Source organism: Calonectris borealis, chromosome 16, assembly GCF_964195595.1.
Source record: "Calonectris borealis chromosome 16, bCalBor7.hap1.2, whole genome shotgun sequence".
Classification (NCBI taxonomy): Eukaryota; Metazoa; Chordata; class Aves; order Procellariiformes; family Procellariidae; genus Calonectris; species Calonectris borealis.
The window spans coordinates 11,553,271-11,572,817 of NC_134327.1; the positions used below are offsets into that span (position 1 = coordinate 11,553,271).

The 19,547-nt window shown below is 37.0% G+C and overlaps 2 protein-coding genes across 9 annotated transcripts in view; one reads left to right on the top strand and one right to left on the bottom strand.

The window, feature by feature from the left end:
* CHLSN (cholesin) overlaps window positions 1-19,547 on the bottom strand; it is a 144,095-nt gene that overhangs the window by 81,928 nt on the left and 42,620 nt on the right. Inside the window, exon 1 of one of the 8 annotated variants that reach the window (XM_075165266.1) lies at window positions 10,186-10,300. The exons of the other annotated variants lie outside the window; for them this stretch is intronic. The gene's annotated coding sequence lies outside the window, so the exon portion shown is untranslated. Of the gene's footprint in view, window positions 1-10,185; window positions 10,301-19,547 lie in introns of those variants that run through there. 8 annotated transcript variants of the gene reach the window in all.
* On the top strand, window positions 10,356-17,833 carry GPR146 (G protein-coupled receptor 146). Its single transcript, XM_075165254.1, has 2 exons — window positions 10,356-10,560; window positions 13,283-17,833. Exon 2 carries the CDS (start codon window positions 13,327-13,329, stop codon window positions 14,329-14,331), a length of 1,005 nt encoding a protein of 334 aa, XP_075021355.1. The 5' UTR covers window positions 10,356-10,560; window positions 13,283-13,326; the 3' UTR covers window positions 14,332-17,833.

The following is a 19,547-nucleotide window of genomic DNA, read 5'->3' on the forward strand; positions in this document are numbered from 1 at the left end:
ATATATTATACTTTACTGCTTTGGGGAAGAAGGAAAACACATAAATTAATTCTTCAATACAGTTTAAAAAGGCAAATTATTTAAGGACTGTTTGTATTCAGGCTAAGTAGACAGAATCATGATATTACACGCTTTTTTATTCAAATGGAAAAATTTATATTTACCTACCATCTCATTAAAGCAAGATGATATAGCAGTAGCGTTTTCCTTACTTTTTTTTTCCTTTTAATTAAAATGTTCTTTTTGAATACTTAAAATAATTCTGATGTTTACAGTAAAGTAAAGCGTACATTGGCTCTTTTTCAGGTCTAATGTTGGTTACTCTCTAAACTGTCCAGAGGCCAAGTGGATGTTACAGGCTTTTGCTAAATAGCATTGTTTTTCAAAGGCGGGAAGGGATACGACTCCCGACAAACACAGCTGTGATGAGTAGCTCTGAAGAAAATAAAATTTTACTAACATAGTATTTTTGCCAGTTTGGCTTATTTTGCTCCGGGTTTATTACTCTCTTAACATGCACAGCTTTGCAGAATAGCTACTCCAATAATAAAAATTCTTTTCTCGTACCAAAAAAGCTCTCCCGGTTCGATGAAGCCGCTATTTGTCTCTCGTTACGTAACTACACCAAAGGTTGAACTGTTCTGAAACCACAGTAATATCCTTTCAGTTTGTCCTTTCCAAAAAAAGACCCCAAAAACCCCCTTTCACAGTTATGAGCACAGTACACAGAATAGTCCTTCTGTCAGGATCAGGCCCCTGTTTTTGCAACAGCTCTCTGCGCCAATAAGAGCGTGCAGCTGAAGCTTAAAGGATTATGTGTATGTATGTGCAGGGGAAGTCACATGTATACACAGAGTTCGGTGCCACTACCGAGGGCAGTGCAGCAACGTCAGCGGTCTTGTTCTAAGCTCTCCCATTGTTTACTCCTACTACAGAAATGAGATACTGGCGTTTCTGCTGAGCTCACTTTGAAAAGGGTCTGACTTGATGGGCACAATGTTTCTGCCAGCCATCAAGGAACAACAAGGCAGTGCCTACCAGGTGAGATTTTAAGGAGTTCACCTTTTAGATTGCTTTCGGTTTTTAAGAGCCTAGAAATAATTTGCATTAGTGCACATAAACCCTGGATCAGTGAAAATGAATAGTGCCATCGTTAGAAATCAATGTTCAGTTTTTAGATAACAGTTCCTTAGGAAAAACGTCATTGTTTAAATTTGTCATGCTCCTACTTTTATCTGGTTGTGCAAAAGAAAGTTACAGTAGGCTTTTTCTTATGCATATCAGTTTTCATGCTCTTGCAAATTAGGCTGGATTTCTCATTTACTGTTTCTTTGTGTACTGAGTATGTGCTTTTATTGCTCTGAATGTATGAGATCTCAATTTTTCTGTATATTAAATCTAGAAGTATAACCGTATAGAAGTATAGCAGAAGAATTGATCAAGTTAATCTAATTAGTCTTTAATAAAGAAAAAAAGTTCTCAATGAAAGTGAGATACTTATGAATCTTCTATTCATAGCATAATAATAAAACACACAGCAAACCGTACTGTGAAATTACTGCAAAGCAGCTAAAAGACACAGCAGTAACTAATTAACTAATTAATCACAATTACACTGCATTTTCATTTATATTATAAAAGAAGGTAAGCCAAAGGCAAACTTCAAAGCACCAAAAATTTCCTAACTGCTTTCAGCAGCAGCTTTGAATAAGCAGAATGACTGCTGTCCTTTTTAGCCTCCCTAAGCATTTTTAACTATGCTAATCACCATGATATTTGCAAATCCGTTTTCTACTGTACTTAGCAGAAGACCTACTTTCCTTTAGGGCTCTGTCAGCTGAACCTTATGTCCTTTTTATATAAATGCTAAAGCAGCATAAAAAGGCAGCACCCTATTTCTCATGCCAGCATCACATCCTTCATGTATTTGATTGGCCCCATCATTTAAGTCAAAGCAGTATCCCATGGATTTCAACAGAAGTTGGACTGATTCTGAAATGATGAAAAAAAGTTAATCAAATGTCTGGACAAAGTGATTCATGTGAATGTCTATGTTTGTGATCTGCACATCAGAATGAGTCATTTGAACTTCTGCGTGCAGGATCTGAACATCAGATAGGAGTTTATCAGAATATTGTGCATATTTTCCAAAACAGCTAAAACATGTAAGGCTCATTTAAGTGAAGATAGGCTAGTAGGCTCCAGTGACCTCACTACAAACTGTGGTTTATGGTTGGTATGCACTCTGTGTCTGTGTGGGCTATGTAAAAACAACCATTTATCAATCATTACTAAGAAACTGGCTCCATGACAAACTAATCACTCCTCACGCTTCCACCCATTAGCACAGGAGGAAGCAGATTATAAATTTATTTTATACATCAAGGCTCTATACAGCTCCTGCAGTAACAAAATCTGCTACAGAAGTCATGCTTTCTTCCTGTGGCATGTAAGATTTTTAAAAATGCATGTACCTATCAAGGACACTAAGAAATCCTAAAAAAATTTCTTTAAATTAAAAAAAAACCAAACAGTAATTGCTGTATGCCATGTGAATCAATACACTGCAATTAGTAAGCACTAGTATTTATTTCAATGTCATTTATTCGGCTGTAGTCCCAGGAATTTGTAAAAATCCTAACCATGGCTTCCCAAAATACCATGGATTGGACAGAATGTGGGTATCAGGTGGCTACAGGTAGTATACTCAAGGTGTAACTTCACAGATGTTTTTGTAATGGGAGACTTTAGGTTTAGAGAGTCCTGGTTTACAGAGGTTCCAGACTCTTTTGCACATTTCTTTCCCCAAAATTACTTTTTTTTTTTTTTTCTCTTGGAAACATTTGCCCAGGCTCATACTGCACTGGAAAAAATACCACCTGTTAAGAATATCTAAGGAAGCATCCCCACCCACACACCTGTGAAAGTATGGCCAAGGACTCAAATCAAATCATCAAATACTTAAACCTGTCAAACCCTTTGCCAGCATCCTAGGACAGAAAGTCCTAAAGGTTATTACTGGCTTTTTCAAGTTTGATGGAAGGGTCATTCCATACATATAGATGCCTTATAAGAAATCAAGATTATTGGTAGAAAATTTTTATGAATAAGGGGTAAAAAACCCTGTCATTGATAAAGTGGAGTGGGGAGTGGCACATGACAAGCAGTAGATGGACATTCATGTCAGTAAGATGCCTCTTAATTAATTTCAAGCCCCTGGTAAATGAAAATTCCTACTCCAACTCTTACAGTCTAATAATAGCCACCCTTAGATCAGCATTAATATTATACTAGCCCTCCTAGAATGTAAAATTAAAATATTTTATTCAGACATTATAAATGGAATAGATGCAATCAGTAAATATGCAAGTTTATCCAAGAGGCAGCTAGAAAATTATATTTCCTTCGCCAAGTAATAGAAATTAAAAGCTGTAGGAGTGTCAAGAACAAGATGTCTCAGACTTGCTGACATTTCAGCCTTAGTGCAATTCTGCTGAGGGCTGATCTTCCCCTTCAAACTCTAAAATCAAACCAGTTTTATACTCCTTTTTATAAATGTTATCTGAGAAAGAACTATGTCGATATTTTTGCATTTACCGGAAACCTGGTCCCTGCAGCCTGAGTCTGTTTCACAAGAGTTTCCTATGCAGTCAACGTGATGTCTTGTTGATAAGTCACTGGGTCAGCTTTCACCGATGTTTCTAATAGGAAATGGCATTATATTATCGTTTCCAGGAAAACTACCATCTGTGCCTCCTGTCAGTCTTTGCAACTGGCAGCAAAATATCTGTAGGGAATGTTTTCATACTGCCAAATTTCAGCAGTGTTCCCTGTCACAAGTCCTAAGCATGGGTGAAGCTAACAAACACTCGGTTAAGATAAGAGCTGCTGTTTCCACCCTGCCAACTCACCGGGCCAACTCATTTACAGAGTAATTCCAGCAGAGTTGGTGCACCTTTGACGCTCTGTCCCTGAGATAAATTCAGTCTGCAATATCTAGAATAGGGTTAATTTGCATTAATTTTGATTAGCAAGAATCTGTCGTCTTTACTTGAGTGATGCTGATTTACGTGGACCAGAAGCACAATGTTCAGTTCAAATAAATTTCTTACCTGGAATCTGAGCAACTCCAAAATGCTGGAAATGCAGAGATCTAGCCACTTGCTATCTCGTAAGAGGTGCAAATTATCTGTTTGCACCTATGATCTAAGCAAAGAAATTAGCTAAACAAAGAAGTTTACTATAAAACTGTCTTGTAATTTCATATTTTCTCAAATATTAAAAAGGCCTCAGCAGAAAATTTTAAATTTGTCTCCATGATCTGATGATCTTTACATAAAAAAATGAATGTATAAGTTTCAAACATTTTTTCCCCAAAACCAGTCTTAACTGACTTGCTGTTCTACAGTTTAAGTGTCTATAGATAGTGGGGGGATAAACCCCTGTAGTTAAACATTGATGATTATCATATGAGAAAGATCCTTTAATGAAATCGCCCACCTAGTGTATTCAATTCCTTAAGTCAGAAAAAATGAACCAAATACTTTTATTAAAAACAGTGGGACAAAGTGTATCTACTATGTAAATTAAGTCCCCTCTACTCTGAACATCAACATCATGACAGTAAGAATGCTTTCGAAGGTGCGTATCATCCATGTTAGACCCATTGAGTTGAAGTATTTCATGTGAAAAGAAACGGCAACTTACATTGTTTTAAATTGAATAAAAATATTTGCTACAGTTAATGGGCATGTGTGCTCTCCAAGTAACTGAAATTGTATGTTTTAATTAAGTCTTTTGGTTTCTGTGGCTCACCAGTTATAAGCACAGTGGAAATTCTGCCACGGGTTAAATTTTTTAAAAGATTTTTTTTACTGAACCAGTTAAAAAACTGAATATGTATAGCAACTTTCAATCATATTGATACTGAATTTTATTTAAGTTTGATGCCACTTAGTTTTAAAGTAGGACAGCTGCATCAAAATCAGCTTCCAAGTGCTCTGAAAACATGGACCAGGAACTGCAATAGTGCTAATTTGCTGTTCGTATTCCAACACTCTGAATGGCGCCGTCTACTCTGCTGATGCTTAAAAGCTGTCACTTCTTCTATTTCAATTAGTCAACTTTATAAAATCCAGAACTCAAAGAATCTTATGAAGCCTATTTTCTAATACTACATTCATTCAAGTTATTCCTGTTATTTAATACATCATAAGTTACTGGAAGTGAATATGAATACTAGGCAAGTTACAGGGGTTTTGTTTTGCCTATAACTCAGTTTTTCAAGAAAAGTATTACCTAGTGGATATTTGGGCATCTGAAAATTGCATCTCATTTCAGAAACCCAGGCAGCTAAGGCTTGTAGATGAATACAGGTAACCACTGCGTAAATTCATTCTGCCTGATGGAATACCCTATCTTTAGAACTGCACAAAAATAAGATATTTCACTTTTTGCAGTAATGAAACCTTAAGCCACAACAGATCTATGATGTATTAAAAGCTGCACTGTTCACTCTATGGTGAATAAAAAGAAAAGATACGTCAAGTTTTCCATATAGAGGCTCTTTCGGAATTCAGTGATAAAGCTAAGTCAGGAAGAGGTGGAGCAGGAGACCAGTCACACTCATCTGATACTGGGACACTGAGAGAAGTTAACAAAACATGATCAAGTTTATAGAGTTAACCCATGCAGAGTCCCCAGTGCAGCTGTTCTGAGCAGCTGCGAGGAGGGCACAGCCATCAGCAACCCAACTCCCGCAGAGGCTCTACTACAAAGAAATAAATAGCATAAAAAAGAAGGATTTATCTGGAGTGGCAGATGTGCATGGCACATAGCATCTGTGTCTGAACATGGGACTCCTTCCACACAGATCTTTAGGGGCCTTAATGCTGGACTATCTCCTCTCCCCAGAACTTTGTCTCCCCATTTTGCAAGAATTTCATCTGACTCTTCTACCCCATAGTACTTGGTTATTACAATCTTCCAGACCACTACCGCACTGCCACTCTCTACCAGATGTAACGGTCTTTTAAAAACACCCTTTGGCAGTTTTTATTACGGTTTCCAGAGTAGTTGATCTTTTTTGTCTTTCTTTATTGGAGTATATTATCTGTTCTCATAAGCTTTAAGCTGCTTAAAAATTGAGGGGGGAAAAAGAGAAAAGTAAGTGAGTACAGTTATCTGTTTCTGATGGATACACACGGTGTTTTGAGCCATCTTCTCTGAACTCTGAAAACAGAAGAAGGTTCTGCAATTCTAACTTAATATACCGAAGACGCGCATCTTGAAAAACAGTTGCCATAACCTAAAATCAAGTTTTCCTCTCTTTCTTCCAAACCAAAGGAGCATCTGAACTCATTTGTTGCTGCTTACTGATCTGTGACAGCAATTTGCAGAGACTTACTTCTGATATGGCCTTACACGAACTCGGATTCCCAAAGAGATGAACAATCTAAATAGAAACAAAGTGTGCAGCTGACATTGTAAATAGCTTTATATCATATAGAATTATATATATTTATATAATTATAATAATAATGCTGTAAACAAAAGGTTAAAACAGGGAGAAAAAAATTGCATCTATTTTGTAGGTTGCCAAGAGGCCAGGGGCAGTAAGCAGATTATCATGGCACAAGTGGGATCTGAATGACCAGGTAGCTGCTAGGCAGATGATTTACCACAAAGACGGTACTTACAGAATGAAAGAATAAACAAATGACAGCGGTTGCCAACATCCGTGAAACAATAAAAAAGGTCACCTAGCAAGTGAGAGAGGGGCCCACAGGAAGGAGCTAAGTTTCAAAGTGCTCTGAAGACAACATATATTCAGAATTTCTGGAAAAGCAGAGAGTGAGCAACCTCAAAGGATGACCAAAGCAAAATGCGAAGACCGATTTCAGAAGCATGAGTATCTCTCTACTCATTCCATGTGTGACAAAAATACACCCTTATAGTTCTTGAGAATTCAGTTTTTATTGTTGACTCAACATGCCTAAGAACAGCCTGAGATGTCCCAATGGGAAAGTTACAGAGAAGCAACAAGTGAAAGAGTATCATACTTAGAAACCCTGTGATAAGTCGGATATGATACCGTATATGTGTCATATGAGCAAATGATGATGGGAGGTGCAGTGTTAACTGTAATGGATTCATCAGGGAGAGATAAAGAGGAAAATAAGGGCCAGGCAGATGTGAAAAACAAGGGTTTTTTAAAACAACAGGGGGAAATGTACGTAAGCATTTATGTCTGGACAGAAAGAACACTTAAGGAATAACACTGGACCAACGGGAGGCAATAAACTATAAAGCTGGAAATGGGCTCACAGCACTCAAATTGTGCAGAATTAAGCAGGATTAGGCAACAGTTGGATGGTATGAGTCAAAGGTCTTTTTTAAAAAAATTTAATTATTGTTAGGCTGCTACTAAAGCAAGTTCACACTGCAAAGGGAATGGGTTTAGAAAACCAAAAACTGAGCCTCGCGACGAGGGTGAAATCAGTGGGGCCAGGAGGCTGCGCGCCTGCTCTTCCCATGAGTTCACTTGCTGGGGGTGGCGAACTCCCTCTTGTGGGTCCAGGGACAGACAATGCTACTGCAGAAAGAAAAAACCACCCCTCTTCCAACTGACCTAACTCTTGCTTTTTTATTTGTACTTTTTTAAACATCCAAGACAGGCTTATATTCAATGCTACTTTACATCAATTATTGTTGTTATTTAGTCATGGCTTCTTTCACATTATATTGCACTGAATTAATTACATTATAAAATGGAACCGATATCAATTATAAACATACCACCCGCCAAACTAGTCAATGATTGCACCACAAAGACAAGGGGCCTGTTTTTCAGCCCAGCAACCAGTATCAAGCAGGATTTTCTTCTCCACTAATGTTAAAAGCATTTTATCTGAGCTGTATCATTATATTATAAACAGCAGCGACTCAGCAACTGCATAAGGAAAGTATATTCTGAAACCTACTTGCCTGCACTGCTGCATTTTTTTCCCCTCACTTCTAACCTAGGCAATCTAGTTTTACTTTTCTATATACCCAGCCAACAAGTCTTCTGTTAATCCCTATGGCATGTATATAAGCTAGTAAGCCTAAAAAAATGTCATGTTACCCAGACTGCGAGGTAACAGCAGTGTGACACTTCATTCTCTCGGACTTGAGAGTTCAGAGTGTGTCCCCCTTGAGGTACAACTAACTGCGGGTATGCTAGTTTCCAGAAATACCAATCATCCATTATTTAAATTTTTAAGAATTAATCCATAAATAATAACAGCACGTCACTTTCAAAAAGCACCATACAACTGAGGAGTAGCTGACAATCTATTAAGACATGGTTTATGCATATATTTAACACTTCTGGCCAAGCTTTTTTGTTTTCTCAATCTTGATCTGAAGCAAACCTGTCCCACCCAGCAAAGCCCTACATAGCGCTCAGCCTTCCCCTGTGCAGCACCCACAGGCTTCAGGCTCTGCAGAAATTAAGGGATCCTGCGGGAACTCTAGAAGACCTGATGAAGGTAGGAGTCTTAGGCCTGTTTAGAGACTTACCTTCTTGGCAACAGCTTTATTAGCTATGTATGGTTTATGATGACATTACAGCTTGTGAAAACTAGGTAAGAGCTATTTCACATATAGACAATAACAGAGCAAGCAGAGAAATCATTTATCATCTAAACAAAAAAATCTGCAGAGCAAGAGATAGTGCTACAGCTGGATAAAGGTTTGGGGCTTTTTAAGTCAAATAAAACAATCAGAGTGTAGAATGGTCATGCTTGAAACTGTTAACCGACCTGCTCTGCAACTTAGTGCTGCATTATGAATGAGAATGTCTGAAAAAATCCCGACTGCAGCAATGGACTCTGTAATACAACTAAGCAGCGCTTCATTTTTTTTTTCTCGTTAATTGAAGATCATTTTATGCATCTTTTCTAAAATAATCTTTGCCACCAAGCGCTCTTAACTTTTGGTGCAGTGTTGCAAGTTTTCTTAAGTACTTCATGCAAATTTTTATCTAAATAAAACCATGTTCATTTTTTATGACATGTAAATAAATTGACTTTTGGCCAAGTATCAGAACTCTAAAAGTACTTCTACACTACTACCCTTCCTACTTTGCTGTTTCCTCAGTGAACTTACGATGATTAAAGTCCTTCTAAAGTTTTGAGGCAGCAAAGACGTGATGCCACAGTTCGTAACACAGAGTTATCCATAGCACATACACAATACTATCCGTGGACTATGTATCAAATAGGAACATAGGAATTTTCTGCCATTTGGGAGTTGCAGTGGTTTTACAATATTCATAATGAATTGTTAAATACAAACCAAGAAGCACAGACCTTGCCTAAAAAAAACAAATTGCAGTCAGATAAAGTAACTCAAACCGAGTAACCATTTTTAGCATTTCACTAGTATTTATTCCATAAACACCTACTTAATTTTTAATTAAGAGATTTTTCATTGGCGTTTATTTGCTATGGAATAAAGCCTCAGAATCACTAAATATAAGACAAGTTATTTTGAAAAAGTAAGGCAGCTCTTGGTTTTGGTTGATGATATCAGTTAAAAACGTACTTCGAAGGTAATAACTTTATTTCATTAGTCTGAGCAGTTTCCATATAAACAACAGAATAACCATAGTACAAAATTCAGTATGGGATAAATTATTAACCTACAGTTCAACAACTCTTTCAAGAAATGATCCATTTTAAAGGTGTAGAGAATATACACACATCCATTAATTGCGAGTGACATGCAAATACTCTGAGAACAATCATCTTTTCAACTTTTCAAAAAAGGAAACAGAATGGAATCCGTAATACCATGACAAAATGAGGCTCACATCGCAATGCCTTTTCACAATGTCAAAACAATCTCCAAATTCAAAGTAAATGCTCAGAAACTTTTCTTCCTAGCTTGTATTATAAGCTAGCTCACCTTCACAAGCAGCACAGGCACCTGCACGCTTCGTAATACAGTAATTTTTAAATACTGATTGTTTAGGATGTATGGCCTATAAAAACAAAACCTCAAAGCTACGTATTCTCATCCCAGGTTAAAAATAAAACCCACACTCCTGAACGAGAGCTGTTGATTGCACTTGCAGGGAATGGAACAGCCTCTCCAACGTCCCCGGAGAACCCCAGCGCAGATGACAATACCACAACAAACCTGCGTGCTCCAGCAGCCCGTATATTTTAAGTAGTAAATCTGAAACCCAGAGACTAATCTGAGCTGGATCCAACAGCTCGCTCCCCTCCGAGCGCAGCCTCTCACTTCTTGAAATTGGCTGTAAACAGGGAAAGGGAGGGGCCTGCCGCCTGCCAAGCCAAGCAGAAACTTGTGAGTAACTTATAGAGGAAAAACAAGTGCAGCGCAGGCAGGCACGCAGAGTCGCACGCTGCCCGGGCGCTGGCGAGAGGCGATCACCATGTTTTCACAGAGAAACAAGACAGGGCTTTGCAGCCGCCTTCCCTCCTCGGAAACGCTGCTTATCAAACGCGTGCGGGTCCGGCAGCGTGGAGGAATGTAAAACGTGAATTAAAGGTAAGAGGCTTTACAGCAACGCTGCTGAGGTTGGGGCCATGGGAAAGGCAGGCTGGCGAGCGAGCGGTGGCTGGCAGGACGCTCTTGCCTTCTATGTTTTAAGTTCTGATTTTAATTTTCAATGTAATAAAAGTATTAAAGCAGACAAGACCAGGGGAAGCATTAGGGAAGGCTGAGTCAGCCCACAGTAAACAAGAGGACTGCAGCATTCACTTATGCAACAGAGTCAACCTAGGACTGCAAAACTACTTTTGACTGGAGAAGGGGTTAGTTTAGATTGATTGAGTAAAACTGCTGCATCCGAAGCATCGTAAGGACATACCCAGACATGGTCTGTGCAGACAAAACTGCCGTTAAAACGACAAAAGACATGGCTGGGTAAGAAATGTGAGCTGGGCCTGTACAGCACAGCAAACAGGTTCAGTGCCTTCACAGGTAAGTGATAATTAAAAATGGATGATTCCTACATTAGTGGCAAAAATATCTCATCTGGTAATTTAATAAAAAAAATTTCTTCAGAAAATATTTTTATTTTGGATTTTATTTTTGCTCATTTCGAAGGTAAGTTTTGTAATTTCATAAGATTACTATTTAACACAATGAATTGCCTACCATTTCTATCATTAAAAATAGAATTGTTTTATTCAACTGCATTTAGAGGACGTAGAGAAAAAAGGGGTAATTACTAAAAACAGTTGTGAAACCAGACATCCCCCTGCTCTATAAAATATAGAGCGTGGTAGCAAAGACTGTCAATCTTCTGAGACAATATACAGGCAAGTATTGTGTGGCTGATGTAATTCAGTCTGGAGTAATCAAAGCTACATGCTTAAGGATAAACCTACATAATGGAATTACGTGATTGTATCCATGCCTGTGCTTAGTCACCCTTGCACTCACTGTAATGCATGTATTTGCAATATCTAGTTCCAGTCTGCTGCTTTGGTTGAATCAAGTCATAAGCGTTCAATGAGATGTAATTTTGGTTGCCTTCAACTGTGCAAAGCAGCTTTTCTTTAAAAAACAAACAAACAACAAAACTTTCTTAAAAACTTAAAACAACAGATGCTTCCTGAAAATAAACTGGGTTGTTTTCAGTGCTCGAAAATAGTATGATGATTGAAAGACAACATAAAGATATCATACTTTCCACTCATATGCAATACTACAGCTAAAGAACTGATTTGAGAAAACAAACAAAAAGAGTAAGTTTTTCCACAAAGGTGAAAGAAGGCTTTGAAAGCAACAGAACTGCATCTTGTGCTACTGCCAGAGAAGCCACTTATCTGAGGAAATCCAACATACAACAGTGGAATAAAAACTTACTTGCCCAGCTAAAATTACTGTATTTTTAGCCTGATATCTGGCATGGGCTATGGTATTTAGAAAAAAGTGCAACAAAACAACTGCAACGGGAAATGAAAAAAATGGAAGTTGACATGATTCTGGAACAAATTCTGTACTATGGCTGAAGTGTCAAAGGATTAGCACTAGAGATGCAACCACGTATCCGTATGTTTACAAAACCCATACTGTGTAATTTAGCCATATGGTTCATGGAGTATAGTATGTTGTCTAGTAACATTCATTTTAATTGCACAATGTTTATTGTGGATTTGATTAAATCTTGTTCTCTCCCTGGAAAGAATGCAGGGACGTGTACTTATACTTTCCTATATGTGCTAAATGGGAAGAACACAAAACAACACTGAGTATCTGACAGTATCAAAGTACACGTGACATGGGAAATCACCTGCTGCATAAATTCTGCACTGTCCCAGAAATGGGCTGGCAGGAATAATAACCATGATTTTAAGGCTGTGAATGTTTTCAGTTGTACTTCAGAGATTACTTATTTGTGCATTTTGGAAAGAGACTTTTCATGAATGCTTTGAAGTTCACTGGTTTCAGTTAAAATGTTATCTCTTTACTAACGATAAAGCAAAGATAGCTGGACAACAATTACTGATGCTAGCATACTTTTTAAAGAATGCAAGCTATTTTGAGAGGAAATGATAGCTAATTCTTGCCTTTTTGGAAAGTCAGTCTGCCCTGATATTAGATTCCCTGGACTACAGAGGTCCATTGTTTTTTCAGAACTAAATGGTTATAGGTTAGAAGTCTGAATATGAACTGACCTATAAAAAAACCCTTCACCTCGTTTCCTCTAGTCTTTGTCAATTTTATCAGTGATCCAGTGTACATCCACCATACTGCCTTGCATGTGCCTCCTAAGAAACCATCTTTGAGAGAAATATTTAACACCTTAGAGAACCCTATTCTCCATCTTATTGCTAAGATTTGTGCTTCAGCTTATATCCTTCAATTTTTCAGCAACTACCCTCATAAATTATTAGCTATATAAAAGGTACTGTTTAATACATCTTTTAAAACCTTGTACTAATCTTCATGTATATTACATCAGTACTTATTTTAAAGATATCCAGTTTATGATTTACTTCTGTTGTGTCCTGTATCAACCCATTTGGCACTAACTTCATTTAAATTAAAACTTCAGAACATTTACTAGTCTCGTGAAATTCTGAATCGCAGATTTTCTTCTAGACTAACAAGATCAAAAGGCACTTCAGTCACTGACCTTAAATTGATCAGTTATGTGAAGTGTATAATCTCTATCTTGAAAATGTTTTCTTCATGCTACATTGCATTTCACTTACAATATAGTATTTCAACAATACTTTCACTATTTCTCTCTCTACAGAAAAGCTGGTAACCAGCAGAGAAGATACAAAAGCTAAAATCACTATGTGGAGCTGTGAAACCTTAAACAACAGTACGGAGAACAGTGAGGACCAGCATCTCTGCCATGACTTCCACTTTGTGCTTTCCATCTTTTCCCTACTCTACCTCATTATATGTTTCCCAATTGGCCTTTGTTACAATGGCTTGCTGGTCCTAGTTAATCTCTATAACAAAGCTACTATGACTATGCCAGATGTTTACTTTGTCAACATTGCCATTGCTGGTCTCATCATCAACGCTCTGGCACCAATGTACCTTCTAGGTCTTGCCAATACAAAATGGGCCATCTGGAATTCTAACAATGAAGTTTATATTACCTTACTTATTTTATTCAACGTCTCGTCTTTAGTTACCATGTACTCTACTACATTACTCAGTCTGGACTACTACATTGAACGTGCTCTACCTAGAACTTACATGTCAAGTGTGTACAACACCAAACATGTTTGTGGATTCATATGGGGTGGTGCCATGCTTACAAGTTTTTCATCTCTCCTGTTCTATGTCTGCAATCACGTATCCACTAAAATAATTGAATGTTCCAAGATGCAGAACAAAGAAGCAGCAGATGCCATTATGGTCTTTATCGGGTATGTTGTACCAGCTATCGCTGTACTGTATGCACTTACGTTAATCTTGCGAATACGCAAAGAGGCTACACCACTGGATCAAGACACTGGACGATTAGATCCATCGGTGCACAGGCTTTTGATTGCCACAGTCTGTACACAGTTCACATTATGGACACCCTACTACGTTATTCTCTTGGTAAGCACATTTACTAATGCACAAGGAAGAATTGCAGATGAGAATTACAGTCGAATATTGCATTTTACCAAGATTTTATCAAAATTCTTGGCTTTCTCAAGCAGCTTCGTAATGCCTCTGCTCTACAGATACATTAACAAAAACTTTCCCAACAAATTACGACGTTTGCTTAAAAAGATACACTGTGGGAATCAAGGGTGTTCTCATGAACGCACAGTAGTACAGCAAGTTATGACGTAGGCATGAAGAAACCCTCTGGTGCTCTGTTACTGCAGTACTTGGCATACCAGTACCGGGACTGTGATATTGCTGTGTTGGCACTCAGAGTCATTAACGAGAGAGTCCCAACCAAGAGGCTAGAAGGAGCTTTCCATTACAGTCAAATGAAACAGTCTTAATTTTCAAATAGTTAATCGTTTGCTGAAATCTTGCGAGACTCTGGCCTATGTGCTGTAATACCTGTGACATCTAATACTTTCAGTGCACTGAACTGGTTACAAAGCATAAACTCTGTCTTCATTGTTCTAATATTCCTGTCTGAAGAAATCACTAAGCAGTTTATTGAAGTCTTGACTGAAGATACAGCACCTTGTATCTTGTACAGAAAAAGGTATTGCCCTACTTTCTGTACAAAGAAGTAACAGTGCTATCCTTGATGAAGTAAATAGCATTTTTCAATGAAGACGATACAGATGATCTTTACTAAAGATCATATTATCCAATTACATGTCCAAGTAGTAAATGCTAATTTTAAATTAAATTATTTAATTTTTTTCTCCATCACTGAATCCCCTCTAAAAGAAGCCTAAATTTACCATTTCCAGAGATTATTTTCTCGCACAAACTAACCTAAGTTTTAACGTTTATGGTAAATTGATTTTCTTCTAGATATAACAATTAACAAAAATGTGTTTTATTTTTCCAGTGCTTTGTTTGCATCCTAAAACATTTCAAGAATTCAGAAATATTTATTAACTAATTCTAAGAGAACTGAGAGATGTTTGTTCCGCATATTAAAATGAAGGACACAGTGGTTTACAAAGTTAGATCAAAATTTAACTCATAAAGAATGTCTGACTAAGTGTTATGGTCCACATATGTTCATGTAACAAGAGTAATTATCTTAAAAATAAATATGTTTATGATTAACATTTTGTATTTTCAAGGGATATGTTTGCAACAAATAAATTAAAATCTCTTTAATCTAGGGCATCACTGGAGGTTTGGAAACCATACAAAATCCCTCAATACCTACAAGATTTTAAAATGGGACTAATACATAGGAATCCCAGTCAGCATCAGCTTTTTGCTGACCTCTCAGAAATGCAGTGCCTCCCAATGTGATTCTTGAATACACAATAGAAGTATAGTTTCTGTATTTCACAGTGGGGATGAAGAAATCCAATCCAGATTGCCAAGTTTTACTGAGTATATGAAATACATAAAAAACACAAACATGCTGCAGGAAGCAAATTAACAGTTACCCACAACAGCAAACTACGAAACATTGACCCAAGAACTACCTGTTCCTATGCTGTTATTGCATTATTAATGACGGAGGAGAGGTAGAAGTTAAACTGATATTCTCTGACTGATTTGGGGGCAACAAGACATCTTTGTCACTCTCCCTGCACCACAGCAGAATCATTTCGTTGCTTAATCTGTCACAACACAACTCAAATTTCACATGACTTTATTTAAAAAAATGTGGCTTTTCAAGCCTCTGGTATAGAAAAAACACGGAGCAAAACCAGAATTGAACCTTTTCCATTGCTTATAGCACAATCTCATCTGACAGTTGGTCCTAATTTGTCAGCATAGAGACATGCTTAAGTTCTAAGTGGGAAGCAGGTGAGGAACAGCCTTTTCAGATCTTGTCCCTTCAACATTATTCAAGTAATTTCGCCTAATAGCCATCTTTCCTTATCTTCTTCATATACAAGCATCTCTAAGTTATCAACATCCTAGTGGAAGACTCTCCATTAATCTCTACTTTTTTAATAGCTTTTCATATTTTATTGAATTTTTTTTAACCCTTAAACCCTATTCAGTAAATCATGTATTTCTATGGCATTTTCTCCACCCGAAAACTACCCAGTGCAACTTACATCACTTCACTTCATAGTTTCAGCCTGTTGATGAAAACCATGTTAAGGAATTAAGCCTTTCTTTATCATTGTGTCTGATTCACACACTTAATTTATAGCGCCTCTATGCAGACATGATACTGGCTGCTTTGGTAAACCATTGGGTTGGTTGGTTGTTTTTTTTCTCCCTTAACTTGAGAGGATTTCTATGAATTTCTACACATCTTGAGCATTCAAGCTCACTTCCACACAGAAGTGCTTAAGAAAGAAATCTTTCCTTACAACTGTCAAGCAAATAGGCTCCTCTTCTTCCCATCTGAGGAAAATTAGGTTTCCTAATGCACCCTATTAAATCTCTCATGTAAAACCTGTTAAAGAAATTCCATCCCATTATGCAGGAGAAATTCCAGCAGGGAGGAACTGGCTTATCTGGTGTGAATAGAGGCTTCCAGAGCTGGGACACTGCCAGGACAGTATGGCTGAACAGGCGGCATTAAGTGCAATTTTAACTTTCATGTTGCTTCTTTACTTCGATTTCCCCCCTCTCCTAAGACATCTTACTTTAACAGGACTGTCACATTTATTTCTGTTCCTTTCTCTCCATGTTAAATTCCCAGTTTCAGATCACTGCTCTTTTATCATCTCTCTTTAGCTGCTTCTCTCATCTTTTCCACTTTTCTATCTGAATGTGCTGTTCTGTTTAATTTTCATTTTGCTCCTCTGTTTCATCCATGCTTGGTCTTGTACACTTGGTACCATTCACCAGTCACATTTACTTCACTAGATTGACCCCTTTTTAGTGACCCAAGTCTTATTCAGTGATTTGACATTACAAATGGATTTATGTAGTAAAATGGAAGCTGCTATTTAAGAGATGGAGAAAGAACAAGTTTTTATACAATTTACCCTTGAAATCTCAATTTTGAGGTTTTTTTCCTAATCCTTTTTATCGCAGCAGAGTTAAGTATGTTTGCACATATCCTTGATAATATACTAAATGTGATGGCAATCATAGACAAACAACTTTCATAATTTAATGAACAGGATTGATATCCGCTGAACTTTTTTTAAGAGTTAATTTGATATATTAGTTGCCTCAAAGAAACTGTGCCATGGAGCTGCCTGAGTGCTATTCTCTTAAGGAAATTCTGAACTTAATTGTAGTACCCTCACATGGTATCTCTTAAAAAGCAGTATCCCAAAAAGCAATAACTTTGCAATGTTTATATAAAAAGCAGTAGATGAGCAAGTGCAGTAAAATACTTAAGGAAATAACATGGTATCATAAATATGGAAGAACTTTTATGGACAAATCTTTAATATACGAAGTTCTCAAGAATAGGGCCTTTCCATTTCACATACCTGAAGGTTTCTGATGACTGTAAATAGAGGCTTATCTATTTCACATTTGAATAAATATGAGTAAAATACTGTATATATGCAAGATAAAAATCAGCCTGCTGATGTAAAAAGAATTTACAAAGAATTTATTAAATTATTTCCTAAAGTGTATCATTTAAATGTAAACCTCTGAACAGTAAGGTGTACTGTATGTTTCTGTATGTATATCCTGTATACTAGAAAGTAAGCACTAGTTAAGTGCCATTATTAACAGTGTTATTTTCTCACAAAATTAAATTTAATATTTGAGTTGATCTATGGCTTATAGACCTCTCGCTGAACCGCCAATTAAGTCAAATCAATGAACTAACAAAAATGTTGCTCTCTGCTTCTGCTTAAATTATTAAGCTAGCTAGTTCAAGACAGGTTCTTGTTGACTAACCTAGTACAGGTCCTAGTTTCAAAAGTTTTCATTTGAGAATCAAATTGAGTTGGTCTCTGAAGACATAATTTCAATTAATGAAAGTGATCAACCCCTAGAAAATTTCTGGTTCTATTAAAACGAAGAGGTGTGGCCTTCAATATTACATCAAAATACTATAGAAATGGACTTTCTGCAAAGCCTCGAAAAGGAACTATTGACTCATAATAAATTCTCAATAAAAAGTGTTAAAGTGTATCTGGTCAGTAAGATGTGTGATTTTTTTGATAAAAGCCTGTTGTAGACAAGGTTAAACGTGTTGCTTCACTGAATCAAACCATAACAAATTGCATGACTTGGATATCAAATCAGACATACTAAATTATCAGATTTTCCAGGCCATAATTTTGACATCATTAAAATCTCATTATTCATCAGTGTGAAGTTAGCTGGGAATGAAGGCAAAAAGGCACACACCCCTCAACTCTTCTCAGCATAAAGAATCCTGCAACTAGTAGGATAGAGTAACATGGCATCACAAAAATACAAAGCTGGTGATTAATGCATACATCAGCCATGTCCTTGTCATTTCCTCTTTGTGCTGCCACAAATGAGGTCTCGGAAATCAGCTTCCTGCAGAAATTCTCTTCATTCCCAGAACAACATAATATAATAACCCATACCTTTGGCATCCCAAAGGAAATTTAGCTTTAAGGATATAATGTACCCCATAATACATTTATTGCAGTAATCACTGCATATAACCAAAAGATCACTCACTATGGAACAGTTAGTTTACCCCACATATATGAAAATATTTTCCTGGCTATACTTTCAAAATTATTATTTTGTTCCCTTTAAATTTTCTGTAAAGTGTAGGAAGACAGTAAGTAAAAGCAAACTATTTAAAATGGTTGTTGGTGAATTCCTTAAAGAAAAAAATCTTAGTCCAAGGCACTTCTGAGTGTTAAGTCTCAGTGAGAAATAAATGAAAATGGCAACTGTGAAAATGGAAGTTGCAATATTGTATCATTTAGTCAAAGCCTAGTATCTGAGAAGATGCCCTTACTTCCCTTCCATACAATGGTTTAAAGAGTGTTTTCTGTTACTCTAATTGGAGAGCCAGCATCTCTAAAACACAGTGTAGTGATTTTCTGACGCTTCAATCCTCAGAGCTTTAAGATAAAACCATTATACATAAAAAAGCTATGTTTCTCATCTAGATTCGTAAAACTCCTTTTATACAACATGGACTTGAAGGATCTTAAATGAGAACAGAGCTAGTTAATAAGCAGCAAGTTGACAAGCCTACAGGTTTGTGAAAGGTGAACTTCTACATAAATGCAAGTAAAAAGAGTTGATCAGGCACAACCAAGTTAATAGGTTTACACTAGTACAGACCAGGCCAACACGGCATCAGAATCTGCCCTTTTCTGTCAATACAAAGAGATTTCACTGAAGACAACCGTATTTTGGAGCAGTCGCAGAAAATATGCATTTAACTATCATATAATAGAAAAACAAGCCCCAAGGTTGCCAAGAAAATATGACGCCTCTACCAGAAAACTCAAAGGGAAGTAACACTTTTTTCTTTAAACTGAGATTCA